This window comes from Oncorhynchus nerka, linkage group LG5 (assembly GCF_034236695.1).
Source record: "Oncorhynchus nerka isolate Pitt River linkage group LG5, Oner_Uvic_2.0, whole genome shotgun sequence".
Taxonomy (NCBI): Eukaryota; Metazoa; Chordata; class Actinopteri; order Salmoniformes; family Salmonidae; genus Oncorhynchus; species Oncorhynchus nerka.
In genome coordinates, this window is record NC_088400.1 from 47977040 (window position 1) to 47998478 (window position 21439).

Genomic DNA, 21439 nt, shown 5'->3' on the forward strand with positions numbered 1-21439 from the left:
CAGACAGGCATCACTGGTAAACATTCGAAAAGAATGTCACATTCACTGTTTAATGAAATCATTTTTTAGAAATGGCAACTCGAGCTGAGGATAGTTTGTTTGGAGCTCTGTGGGAGAATCAATAGTTTTTGCTTGGCGACTACGTTTTCTTCTCACCGTGGAAACAAAACAATAATCAATATGAAGGTACACGGAGAACAAGTAGAGCCTACATAAAAATACTCAAACGACAGTTGGGCTAGGGGTACAATAACATAGAACATAAAGACCTTAAGGGATTTACAGTGCATTTGGAAAGTATTCAGACCCCTTGACTTTTTACATTTTGTTACATTATAGCCTTATTCTAAAATGGATTCAATTGTTTCCCCATAATGACAATGGAAAAGCAATTTAGACATTTTTGCAACAAAAAAAATCTAATTTACATAAGTATTCAAACCCTTTACTCAGTACTTTGTTTAAGCACCTTTGGTAGCGATTACAGCCTCAAGTCTTCTTGGGTATGACGCTACAAGCTTGACACACCTGTATTTGGGGAGTGTCTCCCATTGTTCTCTGCAGATCCTCTCAAGCTTTGTCAGGTCTTAACACATTCCTGAATAATAAATCAACACCTGAGGAATGGCATCTAAAACAATTGCAAAATCCTTAGGTGTTACAATGATGATAAGAAATCCTCATAAGTAAAAAAAGAATCCTCTGCATTTACAAGTTGGCTCACCAATAGAATATTTCGGAACAAATATTCTAAAAACAAAGATGTATTTTTATACAGGGTTAAACATGTAGGAAGCCTCGACTTCTGATCTTTGGTATGGTTATGCATAAATATGTAAGTTCTTTCACTGGAATACCCTAATATGAGGGTGTCACACAATCTTTGACAGCCATGAGTTTGCATTTATTAATGCTAAGACTTAGACCAGATGCTTTGATTGATATGGCAATCTGACTGGCATCTTTCAGAAATAGTGTAGTATCGTGCTATAGTAATTTAGTAGCTGTGCTATAGTCATTTACCAGCTATGGAAATACGTTGTACAGGACTTATTTACTTTTATTTTCATTCAATGTCACTATTATTCACTTTGGTTTTAGAAGTGGGGGACATAACCTGGGGGAGGACACCCAGACCACCGCCAGGTTATGTCCCCCCACTTCAAATGTCAATCATTTGATTAATTTAACATTTGAAGTGGGGGCACATAACCTGGCGGGGGTCTGGGTGTCAATCCCCCAGATTTTTTGGGTGCAACTAAAGCAAATTTCCTGCATTTTTACACAATCCAATATGTTGTCTGCATTTAGAACAAAAAGTAAGAAAAAAATACCCATTGTCATCAAGCTAGGTAAGAGCTCATTATTAAAAATGTTTAAGTGATTAATAAGACTGAACTAGATAAAAGGTCATTCAATAACAAATACTGTTACACCGTTAACCAGTAGCCTAACAAATGTTCCACTCTTGAAAAAATACAGACTTCACTGTCTTTGTTAAGACATCCTCTATATCAAATTTCAACCAGACCAACCAGCCAGCCCGAGCCACCTGCACTCCCAACCCCCAACAGTCTAGTCAATAACTCAACTCTCTCCCAACACAATTTAATTCCCAGTTCACACCTTCATTTTTTTAGATTCCCACGGGAAAGGTTTGGAGAAAAAAACAAAAAAACACATATACCTCAAATATATATTAACACACAGAAACTGCAAATCCTCCATATAATTCATCTCATATTACTAATAGTAGTGTAGAGCTCTTTTTAGTTGCATACAATATAACTGTGTCGCCTCATTCTGTCCATAGGGGTTTAACACCCTACAGCTCCCCAACACACCCCACCCCCGCTTTAGGATCTTAGTTAAATATTCATTATTGGTTTTGGGTGTGTTAGGCACAGTGACAACCCACAGGACGGAAGACCACCAGGGCCAGGACTGAGCAGCCCAGCAGCTAGGGATAGCCTAAAAGGGCGTCTCCCCTGACGTGAGCACGTTTTCAATACAGATATCTTTAGTCATACTGTATTCCATATAAAGCATTCAGACCTTATGAAAGTTGCCCAATATACCCTTAATATAGTAATACATAACTTGACATTCTGGGAGGATAACCAACCCTCCAATTAATTGCAATGCATTTCTTAGCTGCTATAAATGCTTGGTTACACAGTTTCTTCAGATAACAGTCTCCAGTATCAACATTTCCAAGCAAACAAAACGGAGAAGGGAGATTCTGTAGACTTGCTGAGATAAAAGAACACACTATTTGGCAGAATTTAGCCAGCCTTTGTAAGACCAAAACATATGCAAATATGTCCCCTTTTGGGTTTTACACCTCCGGCAGAGGAATGACATTTCTGAGTGCATGGAATTCAGTTTCACTGGCATATAGTACATTCTATGGATGGCCTTAAACTGCAGTCATTTATGTCTGAGATGATACGAACACAACAACAATCAAACACATCTGTATCCATTCATCATCATCAATAGCTTCTAACAGGTCTTCCTCACATCTTTGTTTTACATGTTTTGTGTCATCGATAAAAGCTTCTATCAACCCTTGATAGTTTGGAAATCAAGTTTGGAGGTTTGTCATACTGCCTTAAAATAGCATCTGGCCTGTCCTTGTCCAGAGTTTACTGCGCAGAGAGAATAAAGGTTTGTATCTGCAAAACTGTATCTCACCTCTGTCACAGACTGGTCTTCCCTGACTGCCTGACCCTGCTGAGACCCCTGTCACCATCTGATCTTCCTAAAATGAGGCATGACAAGGAATTGCCTTGGTGTACATTTATACATTATATTATCCAAGAATAGAACCAATGGTTGAATAATGGAAATTACCATTATTCCCAAATCCCACACTGTAGCTTTAAACTTAATCCACTGCCCTGTAGCTACTGTAGGTCTACCCATAATTTCAAGATGGAACTTTGTATCATTCGCTGATATTGTTAATATACTGCAAAATTCACCTGTGCTCTGTAGACTGGACTTCCCTGGCTGTCTGAGCATGCTGAGACCCCAGTCACCATCTGATCCTGCTAAGCCACGATGAGCATAGTTTTGTGTACTGACTGCACAAGAGGGCTGCATTTCCGTGGGATGCTTGTGTAACAGGGTTGGTTATGTTTCCACTTGCCTGAAAAGAAAGGTGTGTTTAATGTTCAAACATTCTTATTCTTATCCTTCTCCGCTGTGCAATCCAGTTTCCGAGCTGGTCATGGGTGCACCTCAGCCACTCTCAAGGTACTAAACAATAGATAAAAGACAGTACTGGGCAGCCGTCTTCATCGACCTGGCCAAGGCTTTCGACTCTGTCAATCACTGTATTCTTATTGGCAGACTCAACAGCCTTGGTTTCTCAAATTACTGCCTCGCCTGGTTCACAAACTACTTCGCAGACAGACTTCAGTCTGTCAAATCGGAGGGCCTGTTGTCCGAACTTCTGGCAGTCTCTATGGGGGTAGCACAGGGTTCAATTCTCGGGCCGACTCTTTTCTCTGTATATATCAACGATATCGCTCTTGCTGTGGGTGATTCCCTGATCCACCTCTACGCAGACGACACCATTCTGTATACATCTGGCCCTTCTTTGGACACTGTGTTAACTAACCTCCAAATGAGCTTCAATGCCATACAACACTCCTTCCGTGGCCTCCAACTGCTCTGAAACGCTAGTAAAACCAAGTGCATGTTTTTCAACTGCCCCCGCCCGCCCGACTAGCATCACTACTCTGGACGGTTCTGACCTAGAATATGTGGACAACTACAAATACCTAGGTGTCTGGCTAGACTGTAAACTTTCCTTCCAGACTCATATCAAACCAAAATCAAACCAAATCAAAATCAAATCTAGAATCGGCTTTATATTTTGCAACAAAGCCTCCACTCACGCCGCCAAACTTACCCTAGTAAAACTGACTATCCTACCAATCCTCAACTTTGGCGATGTCATCTACAAAATAGCTTCCAATACTCTACTCAGCAAACTGGATGCAGTCTATCAGTGCCATCCGTTTTGTTACCAAAGCCCCTTATACCACCCACCACTGCGACCTGTATGCTCTAGTCGGCTGGCCCACGCTACATATTCGTCGCCAGACCCACTGGCTCCAGGTCATCTATAAGTCTATGCTAGGTAAAGCTCCGCCTTACCTCAGCTCACTGGTCACGATAACACCCACCCGTAGCACGCGCTCCAGCATGTATATCTCACTGGTCATCCCCAAAGCCAGCACCTCGTTTGGCACCTTTCCTTGTAGTTCTCTGCTGCCAGTGACTGGAACGAATTGCAAAAATCTCTGAAGCTTGAGACTTACATTTCCCTCACTAACTTTAAAAATCAGCTATCTGAGCAGCTAACCAATCGCTGCAGCTGTACATAGTCCATCTGTAAATAGCCCACCCAATCTACCTACCTGACCCCCTTATTGTTTTTTTTTACTTTTCTGCTCTTTTGCACACCAGAATCACTACTTGCACATCATCATCTGCTCATCTATCACTCCAGTGTTAATCTGCTAAATTGTAATTACTTCGCTACTATGGCCTATTTATTGCCTTACCTCCTCATGCCATTTGCACACACTGTATATAGACTTTATTTTCTTCTATTGTGTTATTGACTGTATGCTTGTTTATTCCATATGTAACGCTGTGTTGTTGTTTGTGTCGCACTGCTTTGCTTTATCTTGACCAGGTCGCAGTTGTAAATGAGAACTTGTTCTAAACTGGCCTACCTGGTTAAATAAAGGTGAAGTAAAAAAACTAACAATTGGTTGGTTGGTTCAATTCACGATGACAATAAGGCCTGTTGTTATTGGCCCGCTTGCAGAAAGGGGGAGATCTCGAATGTCAGGTCTCCCCAGTATGAAAATGTGGTGCAAGGGGTAGGTCACGTTCTGAATACTATTTTACAATGTGTACAAGTTTGCTGACCATTGCTGACTTATACATATGGCACCTGTTAGGGGTCGAGGGGCTTTCTGGGATGTGCTTTGGTATATGATTGCTGTATATAAGTCTGTTAGCTAGCATGCACCGATGTAATGGTCACATAAGCTCACTGCTAACACAGTTGCTTTCATGCTACAGATTTTACCATCGACAGCCATCAACATCATTAAGCCATGCACAACTAACGTGCTGTTTCCTATTTAACAACAGATTATAAATAATGCTCAACTGGGACCACTGGCTAGGGTGATTTATTTGGACAAAACACAACGCAAGGAGAGTACGATTAACATCTGTTACCCTTGCGGGACCTGCTTTTCATGCTAGGGGCAGTCAGACAGACGATGTTGGGATTCTTTTTTTTTTTGGTGTCCCACAGAATATTTGGAAACTATCCTCTTTCTGCATTGTATGCGTTGGCCTACCTATTGTATTAAAAGCACTTTTTTTTTGCATTATTCACAGAATTCGCAGCTTCAACTTCAGTAGCCTACCTCTCCTATTTGGGCGTGAGCGTTCAAGTGCGCCAAGTATGTGTGATCTCTTTGAAATAGAGTAGGTTGCCGACATGGACGGAGAATCACGTGGCAGTTAACTTGAATTTGAAATTAACTTAAATATGATTAGACTGTAGTTTACTACTGTGTCTGTATATAAATATTGATAATGGAAAGAAGTGGAGGGCGCTCAAACAACGTGAGTTGAAGTGCAATCAAAAAATGTAATCGTGCCCACGTAACCTTAGACCACTGCGCCACTCGGGGGGCTCCACAAACAATTTCAAATGAAAGTTTGCAAAAATAGATAAGATTCTGCAGCCATGGAGAGGTAAATACTTGTCTATTTTTGGAAAAATCACATTGATGAACTATTTGGTCCTATCACAGTGTACTTACTTACTAATGTGTAATCATATGGAGTGAGAGTTGTAATAAATAAATTAAACCAGACACATGGACAACACACAGACAGGAAACAGAAACAATGACGCCTGGGGAAGGAACCAAAGGGAGTGACATATACAGTGGGGAGAACAAGTATTTGATACACTGCCGAATTTGCAGGTTTTCCTACTTACAAAGGATGTAGAGGTCTGTAATTTTCATCATAGGTACACTTCAACTGTGAGAGACGGAATCTAAAACAAAAATCTAGAAAATCACATTGTATGATTTTTAAGTAATTAATTTGCATGTTATTGCATGACATAAGTATTTGATCACCTACCAACCAGTAAGAATTCCCGGCTCTCACAGACCTGTTAGTTTTTCTTTAAGAAGCCCTCCTGTTCTCCACTCATTACCTGTATTAACTGCACCTGTTTGAACTCGTTACCTGTATAAAAGACACCTGTCCGCACACTCAATCGAACAGACTTCAACCTCTCCACAATGGCCAAGACCAGAGAGCTGTGTAAGGACATCAGGGGTTAAATTGTAGACCTGCACAAGGCTGGGATGGGCTACAGGACAATAGGCAAGCAGCTTGGTGAGAAGGCAACAACTGTTGGCGCAATTATTAGAAAATGGAAGAAGTTCAAGATGACGGTCAATCACCCTCGGTCTGGGTATCCATGCAAGATCTCGCCTCGTGGGGCATCAATGATCATGAGGAAGGGATCAGCCTAGAACTACACGGCAGGACCTGGTCAATGACCTGAAGAGAGCTGGGACCACAGTCTCAAAGAAAACCATTAGTAACACACTACGCCGTCATGGATTAAAATCCTGCAGCGTACGCAAGGTCCCCCCGCTCAAGCCAGCGCATGTCCAGGACCGTCTGAGGTTTGCCAATAACCATTTGGATGTTCCAGAGGAGGAATGGGAGAAGGTCATGTGGTCTGAGACAAAAATAGAGCTTTTTGGTCTAAACTCCACTCGCCGTGTTTGGAGGAAGAAGAAGGATGAGTACAACCCCAAGAACACAACTCCCAACCGTGAAGCATGGAGGTGGAAACATTCTTTGGGGATGCTTTTCTGCAAAGGGGACAGGACGACTGCACCGTATTGAGGGGAGGATGGATGGGGCCATGTATCGCGAGATCTTGGCCAACAACCTCCTTCCCTCAGTAAGAGCTTTGAAGATGGGTCGTAGCTGGGTCTTCCAGCATGACAATGACCCGAAACACACATTCAGGGCAACTAAGGAGTGGCTCCGTAAGAAGCATCTCAAGGTCCTGGAGTGGCCTAGCCAGTCTCAAGACCTGAACCCAATAGAAAATCTTTGGAGGGAGCTGAAATTCCGTATTGCCCAGCGACAGCCCCGAAACCTGAAGGATCTGGAGAAAGTCTGTATGGAGGAGTGGGCCAAAATCCCTCCTGCAGTGTGTGCAAACCTGGTCAAGAACAACAGGAAACGTATGATCTCTGTAATTGCAAACAAAGGTTTCTGTACCAAATATTAAGTTCTGCTTTTCTGACGTATCAAATACTTATGTCATGCAATAAAATGCTAATTAATTACTTAAAAATCACAATGTGATTTTCTGGATTTTTGTTTTATATTCCGTCTCTCACAGTTGAAGTGTACCTATGATAAAAATTACAGACCTCTACATGCTTTGTAAGTAGGAAAACCTGCAAAATCGGCAGTGTATCAAATACTTGTTCTCCCCACTGTATAGGGAAGGTAAATCAGGGAAGTGATGGAATTTTGTTTAAAGTATCGCCCTTTCTTAAACATGCCATACAAAACTGGTTACAATTTAATTTTCCCTGACACCCAAAAGTACTAATTACATTTTGACAGGACAATGGTCCAATTCACACACTTCTCAATAGAACATCCCCTGTCATCCCTACTGACTCTGATCTGGCGGACTTACTAAACACAAATGCTTAGTTTGTAAATTATGTCTGAGTGTTGGAGTGTGCCTCTGGCTGTCCGTCAAAAATAAATACAAAATTGTGTTGTCTGGTTTGCTTAATATAAGTTACTTGAAATTCTTTATACTTCTACTTAAGTACATTTTAGAAATTCCATTTACTTTTGATACTTAAGTATATTTAAAACCAAATACTTTGACTTTTACTCAAGTAGTATTTTACTGGGTGACTTTCACTTGAGTCATTTTCTATTAAAGGTATCTTTTCTTTTACTCAAGTATGACAATTGAGTACTTTTTTCACCACTAGGTATCGCTGCAAAATGCTGTGGTAGCCATGCTGGTTAAATGTGCCTCGAATTCTAAATAAATCAGACCGTGTCACCAGCTAAGCTTATCCACGCGATCTGATCTGACCTCCTCCATGCTCCACACTGGCAACCACACATGCGCAGATCCTCCATTCACCTACTCTGCTTCTCACAAAGACACGGCGGTTGGAACCAAAAATCGCCAATTTGGACTCATCAGGCCAAAGGCCAGATTTCCACCGGTCTAATGTCCACTACTTGTGTTTCTTGGCCAAAGCAAGTCTTCTTATTGGTGTCCTTTAGTAGTGGTTTCTTTACAGCAATTCAACCATGAAGGCCTGATTCACACAGTCTCCTCTGAACAGTTGATGTTGAGATGGTTCTGTTACTTGAACTCTTGAAGCATTTATTTGGGCTGCAATTTGTGAGACTGGTAACTCTAATGAACTTATCCTCTACAGCAGAGGTAACTCTGGGTCTTTCTTTCCTGTGGCGGTCCTCATGATAGCCAGTTTCATCATAGCGCTTGATGGTTTTTGCAACTGCACTTGAAGAAACTTTCAAAGTTCTTGAAATTGTACAGATTGACTGACCTTCATGTCTTAAAGTAATGATGGACTGTTTGCTTATTTGAGCTGTTCTTGCCATAATATGGACTTGGTCTTTTACCAAATAGGGCTATCTTCTGTATACCACCCCTACCTTGTCACAACACAACTTGTTGGCTCAAACCCATTAAGTAGAAAATAAATTCCACAGATACATTTTCAAGACACAACTGTTAATTGAAATGCATTCCAGGTGACTACCTCATGAAGATGGTTGAGATAATGCCAAGAGTGTGCAAAGCTCTCAAGACAAAGGGTGGCTACTTTGAAGAATCTCAAATATATTTTGATTTAACACTTTTTTGGTTATTACATGATTCCATGTTTATTAAAATGGGGGGCGGGGGGGTACAAAAAAAAGGATCATTACTTTCTCCTGGTCAGTCTGTCATGGAAAGAGCAGGTGTTCCTAATGTTTTGTACACTGTGTATAAAGATGATACTGTATCTCTATCATTCTCTTTGTTTACCACATATGACTGGGAAAAATCTATGCGAACGGCGCTACAACTGGTAATTACTAGTCAGAAACTCATCCATTTTAGCCATATTACACTAGACCCTAACAGTGTGTGTGTGTCTAATATATATATTTTTAGTTTTGCTTATCAATAACAAGGGGTAAGATAAATGCTTCACTATGAGCTAGGCCTATTTTGCTTTACAGTGCTCTATATTTGGTTTAGCACTTTTTATAATTAAGAACTATGATTTCCCACTCTGACTGAATGCAACAACAGAACAGTCATTTCATTTAGTTGTTGGTATTAGGAGGATAAACAATGGCTGTCAATTTCAGTCAATTTTTATTTCACCTGGTTTTCCAAGTGGGTAAAATAGTTACAAAATAAACAAAAAACAAATCCACCAACATTAATTTCATTACAATGACAACAATCATGTGTAGCAAACTATTTGTTTACAGACTTTTACAGTCATCTCAATACTTGATCAATTTCACCAAATGTTCACTCTGTGTGGCCTTGTATTAGCCTAATTAAACCAAATTAGCCACACATACCAATGAAAATAAATTAATTAATTGTGTGAAAGAATTAGATATATTTCTTCATAGCACTGTATTAGCCTACATCTGTTCATTCATTCTTCACAACCACAATTGTATTGTGCGGAGTGCAAATTTCAAAAGGTATAAAAGACTAAAGATTTGCCACCCTCTCTCATGTATACAAACTGAATAAGAAAACAGTTCAACAGTTCGACTTGACATCACACAGCAGCAGTCTTTTTAATTCCATGTCTGGCCCAAAGGGGGAAGCCTTGCACTTTAGTCATTGTCAGAGCCCTCGGGGGGCAGGAATATCAAGGAATCATGGAAGTTGTGCCCATACGGGCGTAGTCTGTAAACCCCAAACATCATGACCTGCATCTGGTTTGGTGACATTCCGCTAAAGGTGATGGCTAAGTCAGAGCAACAGCCCTCCACCACATCCAAAGAGTTTTTGGACATGCCGTCTTCGATGAGTGAACCCACACTCTTACTGTTGAACAGCCCCTTGCCCTGTGTGTCCTCACCGTTCTCTGCAAAGACCCCAGTGTACTTCAGACATATAGCCAGCTGTTTCTCCTCGCTTAGCTTCCAAAGGGACCTGCCTCGCTCTGGACACTTCTCCCCGTCTTTGAACACGTTCACCAGCCTTCTGAGGGCCTCGTAGCTCAGCACGATGCCGCTCTCGTACTCAACGTACTCCAGTTCGCCCGATTTCACGGTGTGGCCGATGTAAAAGGGCTCGTTGGGGTCTTTGGCCAGAACGAGGTACTTGAGGTTCTCAATAATGGCAAAGGTGGTAGGCCGCGCCACAAAGAACCAGCGCAGGTCACCGGAATTGTCGTACGCGTGCTTCAGGGCCTTGTGCAGCTTGGCCCACTCGTCCTGTTCGTTAAGGTCCACCGCTTCCAGAGCTTTGGCTGACTCGGAGCTGTAGAATACAGCCTGGTCGCAGTGTTTACCCCAGGTGTCCTTGGCTGTGGCCCAATACACTAGGACCTTAGGCTGAACCATGATGACGCAATAGACTCGCACCTTCTGGCTCAGCTCCACCATCTGGGGCTCGGACAGGCTCTGTAGCTCGTCGTTGGTGGGAGCCTTGATGTGGTGGTGGTGGTGCTGGTCCTCTGGGCTAGACTGCAGGCCTGGTGTGAAGCTCCCTAACAGGGACAACAACAGGCAGAATATGCCTCCCAGGGCCATCCCCTTCATGAAGGAGCTGCCTTCCGACAACATGTTAGTTTGTCAGCAGCACACACTGTGAAAGTAGGAAACAAACATTAATTTGCCCTATTACTAATCAAATGGATAGTCATGGTGGTGGCAAAAGGCTCAAAATAAAGAAGCTATCTAGCTACATAACAAGTGACTGTCATTTCATGTTAGTTGAGTGTAAAAAAACAACTATACTGAACAAAAATATTAAAATGCAACATGCAACAATTTCAACGATTTTACTGAGTTACAGTTCATATAATGAAATCTGTCAATTGAAATAAATGAGGCACTAATCTATGGATTTCACATCACTGGTCAAGGTCTCAGCCATGGGTGGGCCTGGGAGGGCACAGGCCTAACACTTGAGACTGGCCCACCCACTTGGGAGCAAGGCCTAGCCTATCAGAAGGAGTTTTTCCTTACAAAAAGGCTTTATTACAGACTGAGTAGTATTTCTGTTTCATCAGCAGGTGAATAAGCCGGATGCGGAGGTTCTGGGCTGGCATTGTTACACGTGCTCTGCGGTTGTCAGGCCAGTTGGACATACTGACAAATTATCTGGCAACAGCTCTGGTGGACATTCCTTAGTTAGCATGCCAATTGCACATTTCATCAACTTGAGAGGTATTGTGTTGTGTGACAAAACTGCACAATTTAGAGTGGCCTTTTATTGTCCCCAGCACAAGGGTAATGTAATGATCATGCTGTGTAATGATAATGCTGTTTAATCAGATTATTGATATGCCACACCTGTCAAGTGGATTATCTTGGCAAATGTAAACATATGAGAGAAATAAGCTTTTTGTGCATATGGATCTTTCTAGGATCTTTCATTTCAGCTCATGAACACAAACACTTTCCATGTTGCGTTCGTGCTTTTTTCAGTGTAGTTCACTTTTTACTATTAGAATCCAGTTAGCAAAGGACAAACTGTCAGTGCAAAAATGAACTATTTCATTGCTAACTGGCTATGAAACTTGACAAACTGGTTTACAAGTAAAGGGTGTATCAGAGTGTTAAACGTACACGCACGCGTAAACACTGCAGTGTTCTAAAATATTGTACCAATTTCTCGGAGCAGCTCAAGCAGTTAATCAAACGGTCGACACATTCAAATGAATAGAAGTGTACCGGGAGACGCGTTGGTTGGGCAAGGTGGGGAGGTGCGCGCTCGGATTGTGCATCCCCAGAGAATGGTGGTCTATGAGCCGCGTAGTCATGTTACAAAGGTACGCCGTACTATCGCGTCTCGGCGTCTATGATTTACGCTTAATTTACGTCTCGGCGTCTAGACTATGATTTACGCTTAATGAAGCTGTCGAACTACCGTCAGTACAATCTTGTTAGCTTGCTTGTTAGGTAACATTACAGATAGCTAGCTACCTTAGCTATAATCACAACATGGCAAAATATCTCATTAAGACAAACGTTTAAACCAAAACATCAAGAAAACACTTACCTACAAACGACTGCCACGGGCTAAGAATTCCCTCCCTTCTTTTTAGTTTCCACTCCAGTCGACAGTGGTGTCAGGTGTGCTGTGGCAGATGAAGGGGCCTGGGTTCCGGTCTAGAAGCACAGTTTCGACTGCTCCTACAGTTTTGCTTCGGTACTGCAGTCTAACTGACGCTCGGGCCAGAAAGACAATTCCCACATAGGAATTTTCAAATCTGACTTGTCTAACATGACACATTGGTCTTGATCTCCAATATAAAAAGCATCTAGACATTATCTCACGTCTTTTACAATAACATTATCTCACATTTATTTTAGAATAACATTACGTTTTCAACAGCGGAGATTTGTATAAACCTTGCTGTCTGTCTCTCGGACATTTGCAACATTGTTTCAATATTCAAATTCGATCTCATACTGTCGCATAGTGTTGGGAGTCGGGACGAGACAGACAGGCAGCGTTTCTCAGCCAGTCGAAATCATGAATCAGTTGGCATAATTTTATGGATATATGCAACAAAAAAAATCAATTTAAAAAATGTTAAACAAAACGCAGCTAATTTGCATTCTTTCCAGCTTCAGTTTGAAGATGTGTTGTTCCTGACGAGTGAGCACATTTTCTATGCCAGGCGAAATCGCGCCTCATCTAATGAATTTATCCCCTGCAGCAGAGGTAACTTTGGGTTTTCCTCTCCTCTGGTGGTCCTCATGAGAGCCAGTTTCATCGTAGCGCTTGATGGTTTTTGTGACTGCACTTGAAGAAACTTACAAAGTTCTTGAAATGTTCCGTATTAACTGACATTAAAGTAACAATGGACTGTTGTTTCTCTTTGCTTATTTGAGCTGTTCTGGCCATAATATGAACTTGGTCTTCTACCAAATAGGGCTGGCTATCTTCTGTATATCACCCCTACCTTGTCACAACACAACTGATTGGCTCAATTGCATTAAGAAGGAAAGACATTCCACAAATGTAATTTTAACAATGCACACCTGTTAATTGAAATGCATTCCAGGTGACTACCTCATTGAGAGAATGCCAAGAGTGTGCAAAGCTGTCATCAAGGCAAAGGGTGGTTGCTTTGAAGAATGTCATATGTCAAATATATTTTTATTTGTTTAACACTCTTTTGGTGTCTACATGATTCTATATATGTTATTTCATAGTTTTGATTTCTTCACTATTATTCCACAATGTAGAAAATAGTAAAAAATTAAGAAAAACCTTGAATGTGTCCAAACTTTTGACTGGTTCTGTATATCTGTTTTCTATAAATCTCAGATACAGATACACTGGGATATTATCAAGACTAGCAATTTAGCTTATTTTCCCATTCTTTTGGACAATAGCCAATTTCTCCTTGTTTCCACTGCCATCAGATTCAAGTTCAGCATCCGCTTCCGCCATCGTCCTCGAGTCCATCCACCTTCCATAGTCTTTCAGGAGGCTAGGCTGATAATATCCTCAAAAAGTTCTACAACTGCACCATTGAGCATCTTGACTGGCTGCATCATCGCTTGAAATGGCAACTGCTCGGGGCCGAACTACCTGCCATCCAGGACCTCTATACCAGGCGGTGTCAGAGAAAGACCCTAAAAATTGTCAGACTCCAACCACCCAAGTCATAGACTGTTCTCTCTGCTACCGCACGGGAAGCGATACCGGAGCACCAAGTCTGTGACCAGATGGCACCTGAGCAGCTCCTACCCCCAATCCATAAGACTGCTTAATCAAATGGCTACCTGGACAATTTACTTTACACTGACCCCCTCTAATATTTATGCTCGTAAGCATTTCATTGTAAAGTCTACACCTGTTGTATTTGATGCATTTGACCAATACAATTTGATTTGATTTGATTTAGTCCTCCACTCCATACTCACTCTGAGAATTCAGTTCATCCTGCTCTTGGAATCCTCTTGATAGCTCATATCTGTGGCTTGGGGGGACCATTGATTCATGAAAAATATAACTCATGAGCTTAGTTGAACTGTACCTCATCAGAACCTAAAATATAAGCTTGATTTACTCCAGTGTTTGTATCAAAGTAAATGTGAACAAACACTATATAGCCTCAAAAGATGGTTAAAGCTATCATTTAGATATCATGGATGGTCAGTCCTTGCATCCTATTGCTCTGTCTATGAATTTGAGAGTGGTTGCATTTCTCCAGCCCCAAGAGAGAAAGCTTAGTTATTGTTTCAACTGCTGATTACCGCTTTAAACTATTTGTGTGACTATAGTCAATTTAACTTATTTTGACACGAACCAGATACAATGCCATTGTACAAACTTCGAAATGGATATCATCACCATAACTCATCATATAATATTTTATTTTGTATAGCCTAATGTTGAAATTAGATTTTGACACATCATAATTGTTTTTTCATTTTGAAATTGAGTAATACAATATTCTATGATGGAAGTCTAGTCCTGCTTGTTTTCATCACTATTTTTTCATCACTATTTTTCACCTAAGAATGAGCAGATGAGATGATGTATAGAGGTAAGATCAAGACACCAGATTGTTTTCAACAGCAATTTCTGAAACCTGTAGACAACCATATGACAACCTTATAAATCACTTACAACAGTCTGGGCCTTTTGATCATACTCCTATTTCCTGTTATTAAAAACCTTTCATTTTGACAAAGAGACCTTAAAACCTAGAGCATTGACACACCACACACTACGTCATACTTTGTACCCGGTCAAACTTTTCTCAGATCTTTTTTTCAACAATCACTAAGGTTATATATGATCAAGGTTGTGTGAAATGTAAATGATAGGATGGTTTTGCAAGTACATATACAATAATACTTCATTTGTTATGTATAACATTCAACAGGCTTCCTGTATAAACTGACATTAGGAAAGCAGGGCACACAATTGTCTTTGTCAATAGCTTCATGTTCGGACAATGAGAAATGGCTGAAGACCACCCAATAAGTAATTTCCCTGAAGCTTGCCTAATGATGGTCTCTAAACACAACATTATGTATTCTTGGTTTAGAATTGTACTTAAAGGGGTACAAACATTTGTCACTGTAGTGGCACCCAGTGTGGTACGCCCATTGTACCTTTAGTTATAGGTACATAATTATACCCTTGCAGTTCAGACCGTGGAAGAGCAAATAGTGTACCTTAGGGGATGAATTAGTAGGCTACCTTTCTTACATATAGTCCAAGGGTGCAAAAGAGAACCTTTAGAAAATGTACAATTTGCCATTTTAGGGTACCACCAGAGTGACAAATCCGTTTCTTTTAAGTGGCAAAAATGTACCCCTAAAAAGGTTTGCAAAGCCTTATTTGCATATTTCCCAGGGTGCATTTCAAGTGAAATTTAGAGTACCACCAATGACTGTGTTTGCTAGTGACAGAGACATGGTTTTTGCATTCAAGGGTACTCAGTCCTGTAACATTCATCAAGTGAGTGTCTAGGTAAGTCTTTTTGACAATATATTACATACACTGAGTATATAAAGGCTTAAGAGCACCTGTTTTTTTTCATGACAGTGACTGACCAGGTGAATCCAGGTGACGGCTATGATCCCTTATTGATGTCACTTGTTAAATCCACTTCAAGCAGTGTATATGAAGTGGAGGAGACCAGTTAAAGGATTTTTTAAAAAGTTTTCAGACACTTGAGATATGGCTTGTGTGTGTGCCATTCAGAGGGTGAAAGGGCAAGACAAAAAATAAGTGCCTTTCAACGGGGTATGGTAGTAAACTCAGCAAAAAAAGAAATGTCCTCTCACTGTCAACTGTGTTAATTTTCAGCAAACTTAACATGTGTAAATATTTGTATGAAGATAACAAGATTCAACAACTGAGACAAACTGAACAAGTTCCACAGACGTGACTAACAAATGGTATAATGTGTCCCTAAACAAATGGGGGGTCAAAATCAAAAGTAACAGTCGGTATCTGGTGTGGCCACCAGTTGCATTAAGTGCTGCAGTGCATCTCCTCCTCATGGACTGCACCAGATTTTCCAGTTCTTGCTGTGAGATGTTACCCCACTCTTCCACCAAGGTATCTGCAAGTTCCCTGACATTTCTGTGGGGAATGGCCCTAGCCCTCACCCTCCGATCCAACAGGTCCCAGACATGTTCAATGGGATTGAGACCGGGCTCTTCGCTGGCCATGGCAGGACACTGACATTCCTGTCTTGCAGGAAATCACGCACAGAATGAGCAGTATGGCTGGTGGCATTGTCATGCTGGAAGGTCATGTCAGTATGAGCCTGCAGGAAGGGTACCACATGAGGGAGGAGGATGTCTTCCCTGTAACGCACAGCGTTGAGATTGCCTGCAATGACAACAAGCTCAGTCCGGTGATGCTGTGACACACCGCCCCAGACCATGATGGACCCTCCACCTCCAAATCGATCCCGCTCCAGAGTACAGGCCTCGGTGTAACACTCATTCTTTGACGATAAACGTAAATCCGACCATTACTCCTGGTGAGACAAAACTCGACTTGTCAGTGAAGAGCACTTTTTGCCAGTCCTGTCTGGTCCAGCGACAGTGGGTTTGTGCCCATAGGCGACGTTGTTGCCGGTGATGTCTGGTGAGGACCTGCCTTACAACAGGCCTACAAGTCCTCAGTCCAGCCTCTCTCAGCCTATTGCAGACAGTCTGAGCACTGATGGAGGGATTGTACATTCCTGTTTTAACTCGGGCAGTTGTTGAGATCCTGTACCTGTCCTGCAGGTGTGATGTTCGGATGTACCGATCCTGTGCAGGTGTTGTTACACATGGTCTGCCACTGCGATGACGATCAGCTGTCCCTCCCGTCTCCCTGTAACGCTGTCTCAGGCTTCTCACAGTATGGACATTGCAATTTATTTCCCTGGCCACATCTGCAGTCCTCATGCCTCCTTGCAGCATGCCTAAGGCACGTTCACACAGATGAGCAGGGACCATGGGCATCTTTCTTTTGGTGTTTTTCAGAGTCTGTAGAAAGGCCTCTTTAGGGTCCTAAGTTTTCATAACTGTGACCTTAATTGCCTACCGTCTGTATGCTGTTAGTGTCTTAACGACCGTTCCACAGGTGCATGTTCATTAATTGTTTATGGTTCATTGAACAAGCATGAGAAACAGTGTTTAAACCCTTCACAATGAAGATCTGTGAAGTTATTTGGATTTTTACGAATTATCTTTGAAAGACAGGGTCCTGAAAAAGTTTAGGTGCCAGGTGCGTCAAGAACTGCAATGCTGCTGAATTTTTCATGCTCAACAGTTTCTCATGTGTATTAAAAATGGTCCACCACCCAAAGGACATCCAGCCAACTTGACACAACTGTAGGAAGCATTGGAGTCAAAATTGGCCCTGATATACTCAATGTATATCGTAACGCCATACTTTGACAGGCTTGTTTTACCCCAACATAGTGGTCAGAAACTCCTGGTTTGCAGGCCACATCAGACAAGTCCTATTATGCTGGCTTGCAAAGTGAAATGTAATTCCTATTGGATTTCAACCGGAGTTAGGATATCCCAAAATGGGAAAGAACCAAAGGGAGAGACAGATATAGGGGAGGTAATCAGGAAAGTGATGGAGTCCAGGTGAGTCTCAGGCGCTCATAAAGATCGTGGCAGGTGTGGGTAATAATGAGTAAACTGGCAACATCGAGCGCCGGGGAGCGGAAGTAAACATAACAGCAGCCTGCATTTAGAATGACTGCCAAGGTAGGAAAATGTATAAATGAGACTTCCTAAACACTTTAAACAGGAAGAACTACTTTCATATTGGGTTAGTTCATTTTATGTAGCATAAGATCAATCAATGTGCATGCAAAAACACAACATTCTAAAAATCAACCTGCAATAGAGCATGCTGGGACATATGATAATGATCCATTTGTTTTTTGTGTGTGTTATGATTGTACAGAAATGTACCATTATACTAGATTATTCGCATATGTAGGCCTACCCTAAAAGGTACCAAACAGTACAAGATTATATGTGTATCTCTGAAGGTACATTGTGTATTCTGATCTATTTGTACCACAAGGAACAATACTGTACCCTAACCATAGCCTTTTTTTTCTGAGAGTGTATGACTACAAGGGTAAGAGAAGAAAAGAAGAAAAGAAACAGTCTGTGCGTAGAAGGGGCTGTGATTAGAACAGTGAATCATGTTGTCTGTGATGGGATGAACAACCCATTAGAACAAGAAAATGGTGTTAGTCAGACATATAGAATCTGAGGATGCTGACTGGCCTCTGATTGCTATTGGAGAGTAAACATTTGTTAGGGCCCTCTGAACAAGCAGAGATAGGCCCTAGATACATTGACAGAATCCCCGAATTGTGTCTATGACGATGGGGCCATTACATCAAAACCATTTAGACTGAGACTGGGTGACATGATAATGTATTGATCCCGTCATGATGGATGGTTGAGGAAGATATAAAAGTGAAGTTCCCAGTCAGGGTAAGATAGTACAGTCCAGAGCCACCTAAGCTATTGTCATCATGCTGTCCTTAGCACTGTTCTACATTTTGGCTGTTATTTGCTCTGCCAGACGGACGCATGCTCTACCACTGTATCCAGACACAAGCTTGGAACCTCAAGAAGGTATGCAAGAGAATCTGTGGTGTAGGGAACATTTCCCTTGATTTGATAATTTCTGAATAGTCTGTCTATAATGTTCTATTTTAGGGCATGTCTTGCTGAACCTTATGAGACAATTAAGGTCTCATCTTTTCTTGGTGGAATTGATAGTGTTCAGGTTTCTGATATTCATTCTTAGATCCCTATGCATAATGCTGTGAGGGCAATGTTGAACTCTGAAATTCTTTGTCTGTTGACAGCGTTTTCTATAACCATGTAGGTCTCCCGTAGATGGCAAAGGGGATAGATTTTCCTCTGAGAACATTGAAGGCAATAGCTATTTTGACTGTTAAATTCAGGATTCGAGTCTGGATTAGGGTGACATCATTGGGTTCACTGGAACTTTCAGCAATGGCGTGGGTCTCAGTATTGATGATGGTGATAATACGGTTTGATAATTGAGAGCTGTTATGCCTGAGCAGAGCTGATCCAGAAGTTGGTGGCAGAGGTGGAGGATGGAGAGAACGCTGAGCTGACTGACCAGAGAGAGGTGAAGAATCTCTACCCTCTCCTGATGCAGCGCAGTGGCGCCAGGGGTACATGGAATAAAGCAGGTGAGGAGAGACGAAACCTAGAATCAAGACACCAAGGATTGGACATGAATGTTCTGATATCCCATAACTCTTTGCCATATGTTAATCAAAAAGCACAATTGGTTTTATTCTCAACAGCTAGTCACCCATGTAACATGATTAGTTCTATATTGAATTGGGTTTATGTTCTCAATTTTCCATCAGGAGCTAAAGATTCTGTGCAGCAGGATAAATTTGTCAACATGGTAAGTGTTAGACATTTTTATTGAATATGTAATACAGAAGAACCCTCTAGGAAAAGCCATTATATTCTGTCCTGTTCTATTTTGCTCCACGTGTCATAAAATGTATTGTGCTTTTTTTAGGTTGATGATCTGAAGGCGGTGGTGTTGAAGCTCGCTGCAGCCGACAAGCTTCGCTCTCAGGGCTTCCTTCGGTCTGAGCAGAATTTACCGAAAACCAACAAGAGAGGTGAGTAAAGAAGAATGTTATCCTGGACCGACTCAGTTGCCATACCTTTCTTTATGTTCCTTATGTACATAGTAAGAACAGATGTTTGCTGAGGACAATCAAAAACACAGTGTTGCGTCAACAACAGAAGAAAATTAATTTATGCCGGCATATTTGCAATGTTTAACTAAGGATTGTTCTGTGGAAGGTCAGATGGAGTAACTATAGCATTGCAGGATACAAACAGGATATGATAGGGGTGGCAGGGTAGCCTAGTGGTTAGAGCGTTGGACTAGTAACCGGAAGGTTGCAAGTTCAAACCCCCGAGCTGACAAGGTACAAATCTGTCGTTCTGCCGCTGAACAGGCAGTGAACCCACTGTTCCTAGGCTGTCATTGAAAATAAGAATTTGTTCTTAACTGACTTGCCTAGTTAAATAAAGATCAAATTTAAAAATTAAAGCAGAACTGATGGACATAATCTTGACATTTGTCTTTATCTTTCTCTTTCTTCCCTGGATAGCTTGCTTCTGGAAATACTGTGTGACAAACTAGAAGCTGTGTGCTGGAGGAGAATAAGATAATTTTTGACGATACCTGGACAAGAACACCTTCTCACCACCCTCACCCCAAGCTGTGTCCCTTATTAAATATTCAAATTACAGCCCCAAGACAATGTTCATACATAGAAACCTAGAGTAAATGATTGGTAGGAAATATATTTTTTAACCCAGTTGAAAATGGCCTTGCATTGAGGCTGGCTGACAATAAAATGAAATATACAGTATAATGTGGATTGAATTGAACAACTTTGTTTTTGACACCAACACTGTGTCAGATTGCATATACATTTCTACACAAATACACAGCGTACATGCCTAGAACCAATGCTTGGAAGCGAAAAGAAGTCAACAACATTAGTCTAAGACAGTAAAAAAATGTATCATAAGGGAATGAGGTTTTGAAGTGTCTGTCGTATGTCTAGGAGATATTAAAAAGCTCAGGATATATATACATATTTAACCCCTTATTTGTTTGGTCACAAACTACAACAATACTTCCATTTGTACCTTACAACCATCGTGAGAGTCTCCTCTTTTCAAATTAGTTTGTAGCTTAAACGGATCGGACGCAACAGACAGAAGTTGGCACCTCAGTGTTACCGAATTCAGACGAGTCCAGTGACACGTGGAGGTCGTAGAGCAAAATGTAAAACCCCTTTGTGAGTGTCTCCCCTTTCTCTAGAGTGGTCATAATAGTTTTATAGGCCAAACCGGTTGGATGCTGCAGACGATTTCACAAGAAGACCGATTTTTCGGGAGGTCTTATGGTCTGACAAACACTGCTGTACAGTAGCTCGGCCACCATCCACCGCAGATGTGGAAGGCCGATATCGGTGGATTGAGACACAGCCCATGCAAAAAGAGATCTCTAGCT

General features: G+C 41.5%; 2 protein-coding genes across 3 annotated transcripts; one reads left to right on the forward strand and one right to left on the reverse strand.

Moving 5' to 3' along the window:
- Positions 1-9503: 9503 nt before the first annotated feature.
- Positions 9504-12518, reverse strand: LOC115129948 (C1GALT1-specific chaperone 1-like). Of its 2 annotated transcripts, none has more exons than XM_029660744.2 (2): positions 12405-12518; positions 9504-10981 (listed from the first exon to the last, which is right to left on the reverse strand). In XM_029660744.2, the coding sequence occupies exon 2, from the start codon at positions 10957-10959 to the stop codon at positions 10003-10005; it is 957 nt and encodes a 318-aa protein (XP_029516604.1). In that variant the 5' UTR covers positions 10960-10981; positions 12405-12518; the 3' UTR covers positions 9504-10002. The 2 variants fall into 2 exon arrangements, with proteins under 2 accessions (XP_029516604.1, XP_029516603.1); XM_029660743.2 differs by having other exon boundaries at positions 12401-12517.
- A 5948-nt stretch (positions 12519-18466) lies between these two features.
- urp1 (urotensin-related peptide 1) lies at positions 18467-20758 on the forward strand. Its single transcript, XM_065018702.1, has 5 exons — positions 18467-18984; positions 19443-19574; positions 19758-19798; positions 19919-20024; positions 20526-20758. Exons 1-5 carry the CDS (start codon positions 18882-18884, stop codon positions 20555-20557), a joined length of 414 nt encoding a protein of 137 aa, XP_064874774.1. The 5' UTR covers positions 18467-18881; the 3' UTR covers positions 20558-20758.
- The last annotated feature ends 681 nt before the right edge of the window (positions 20759-21439 follow it).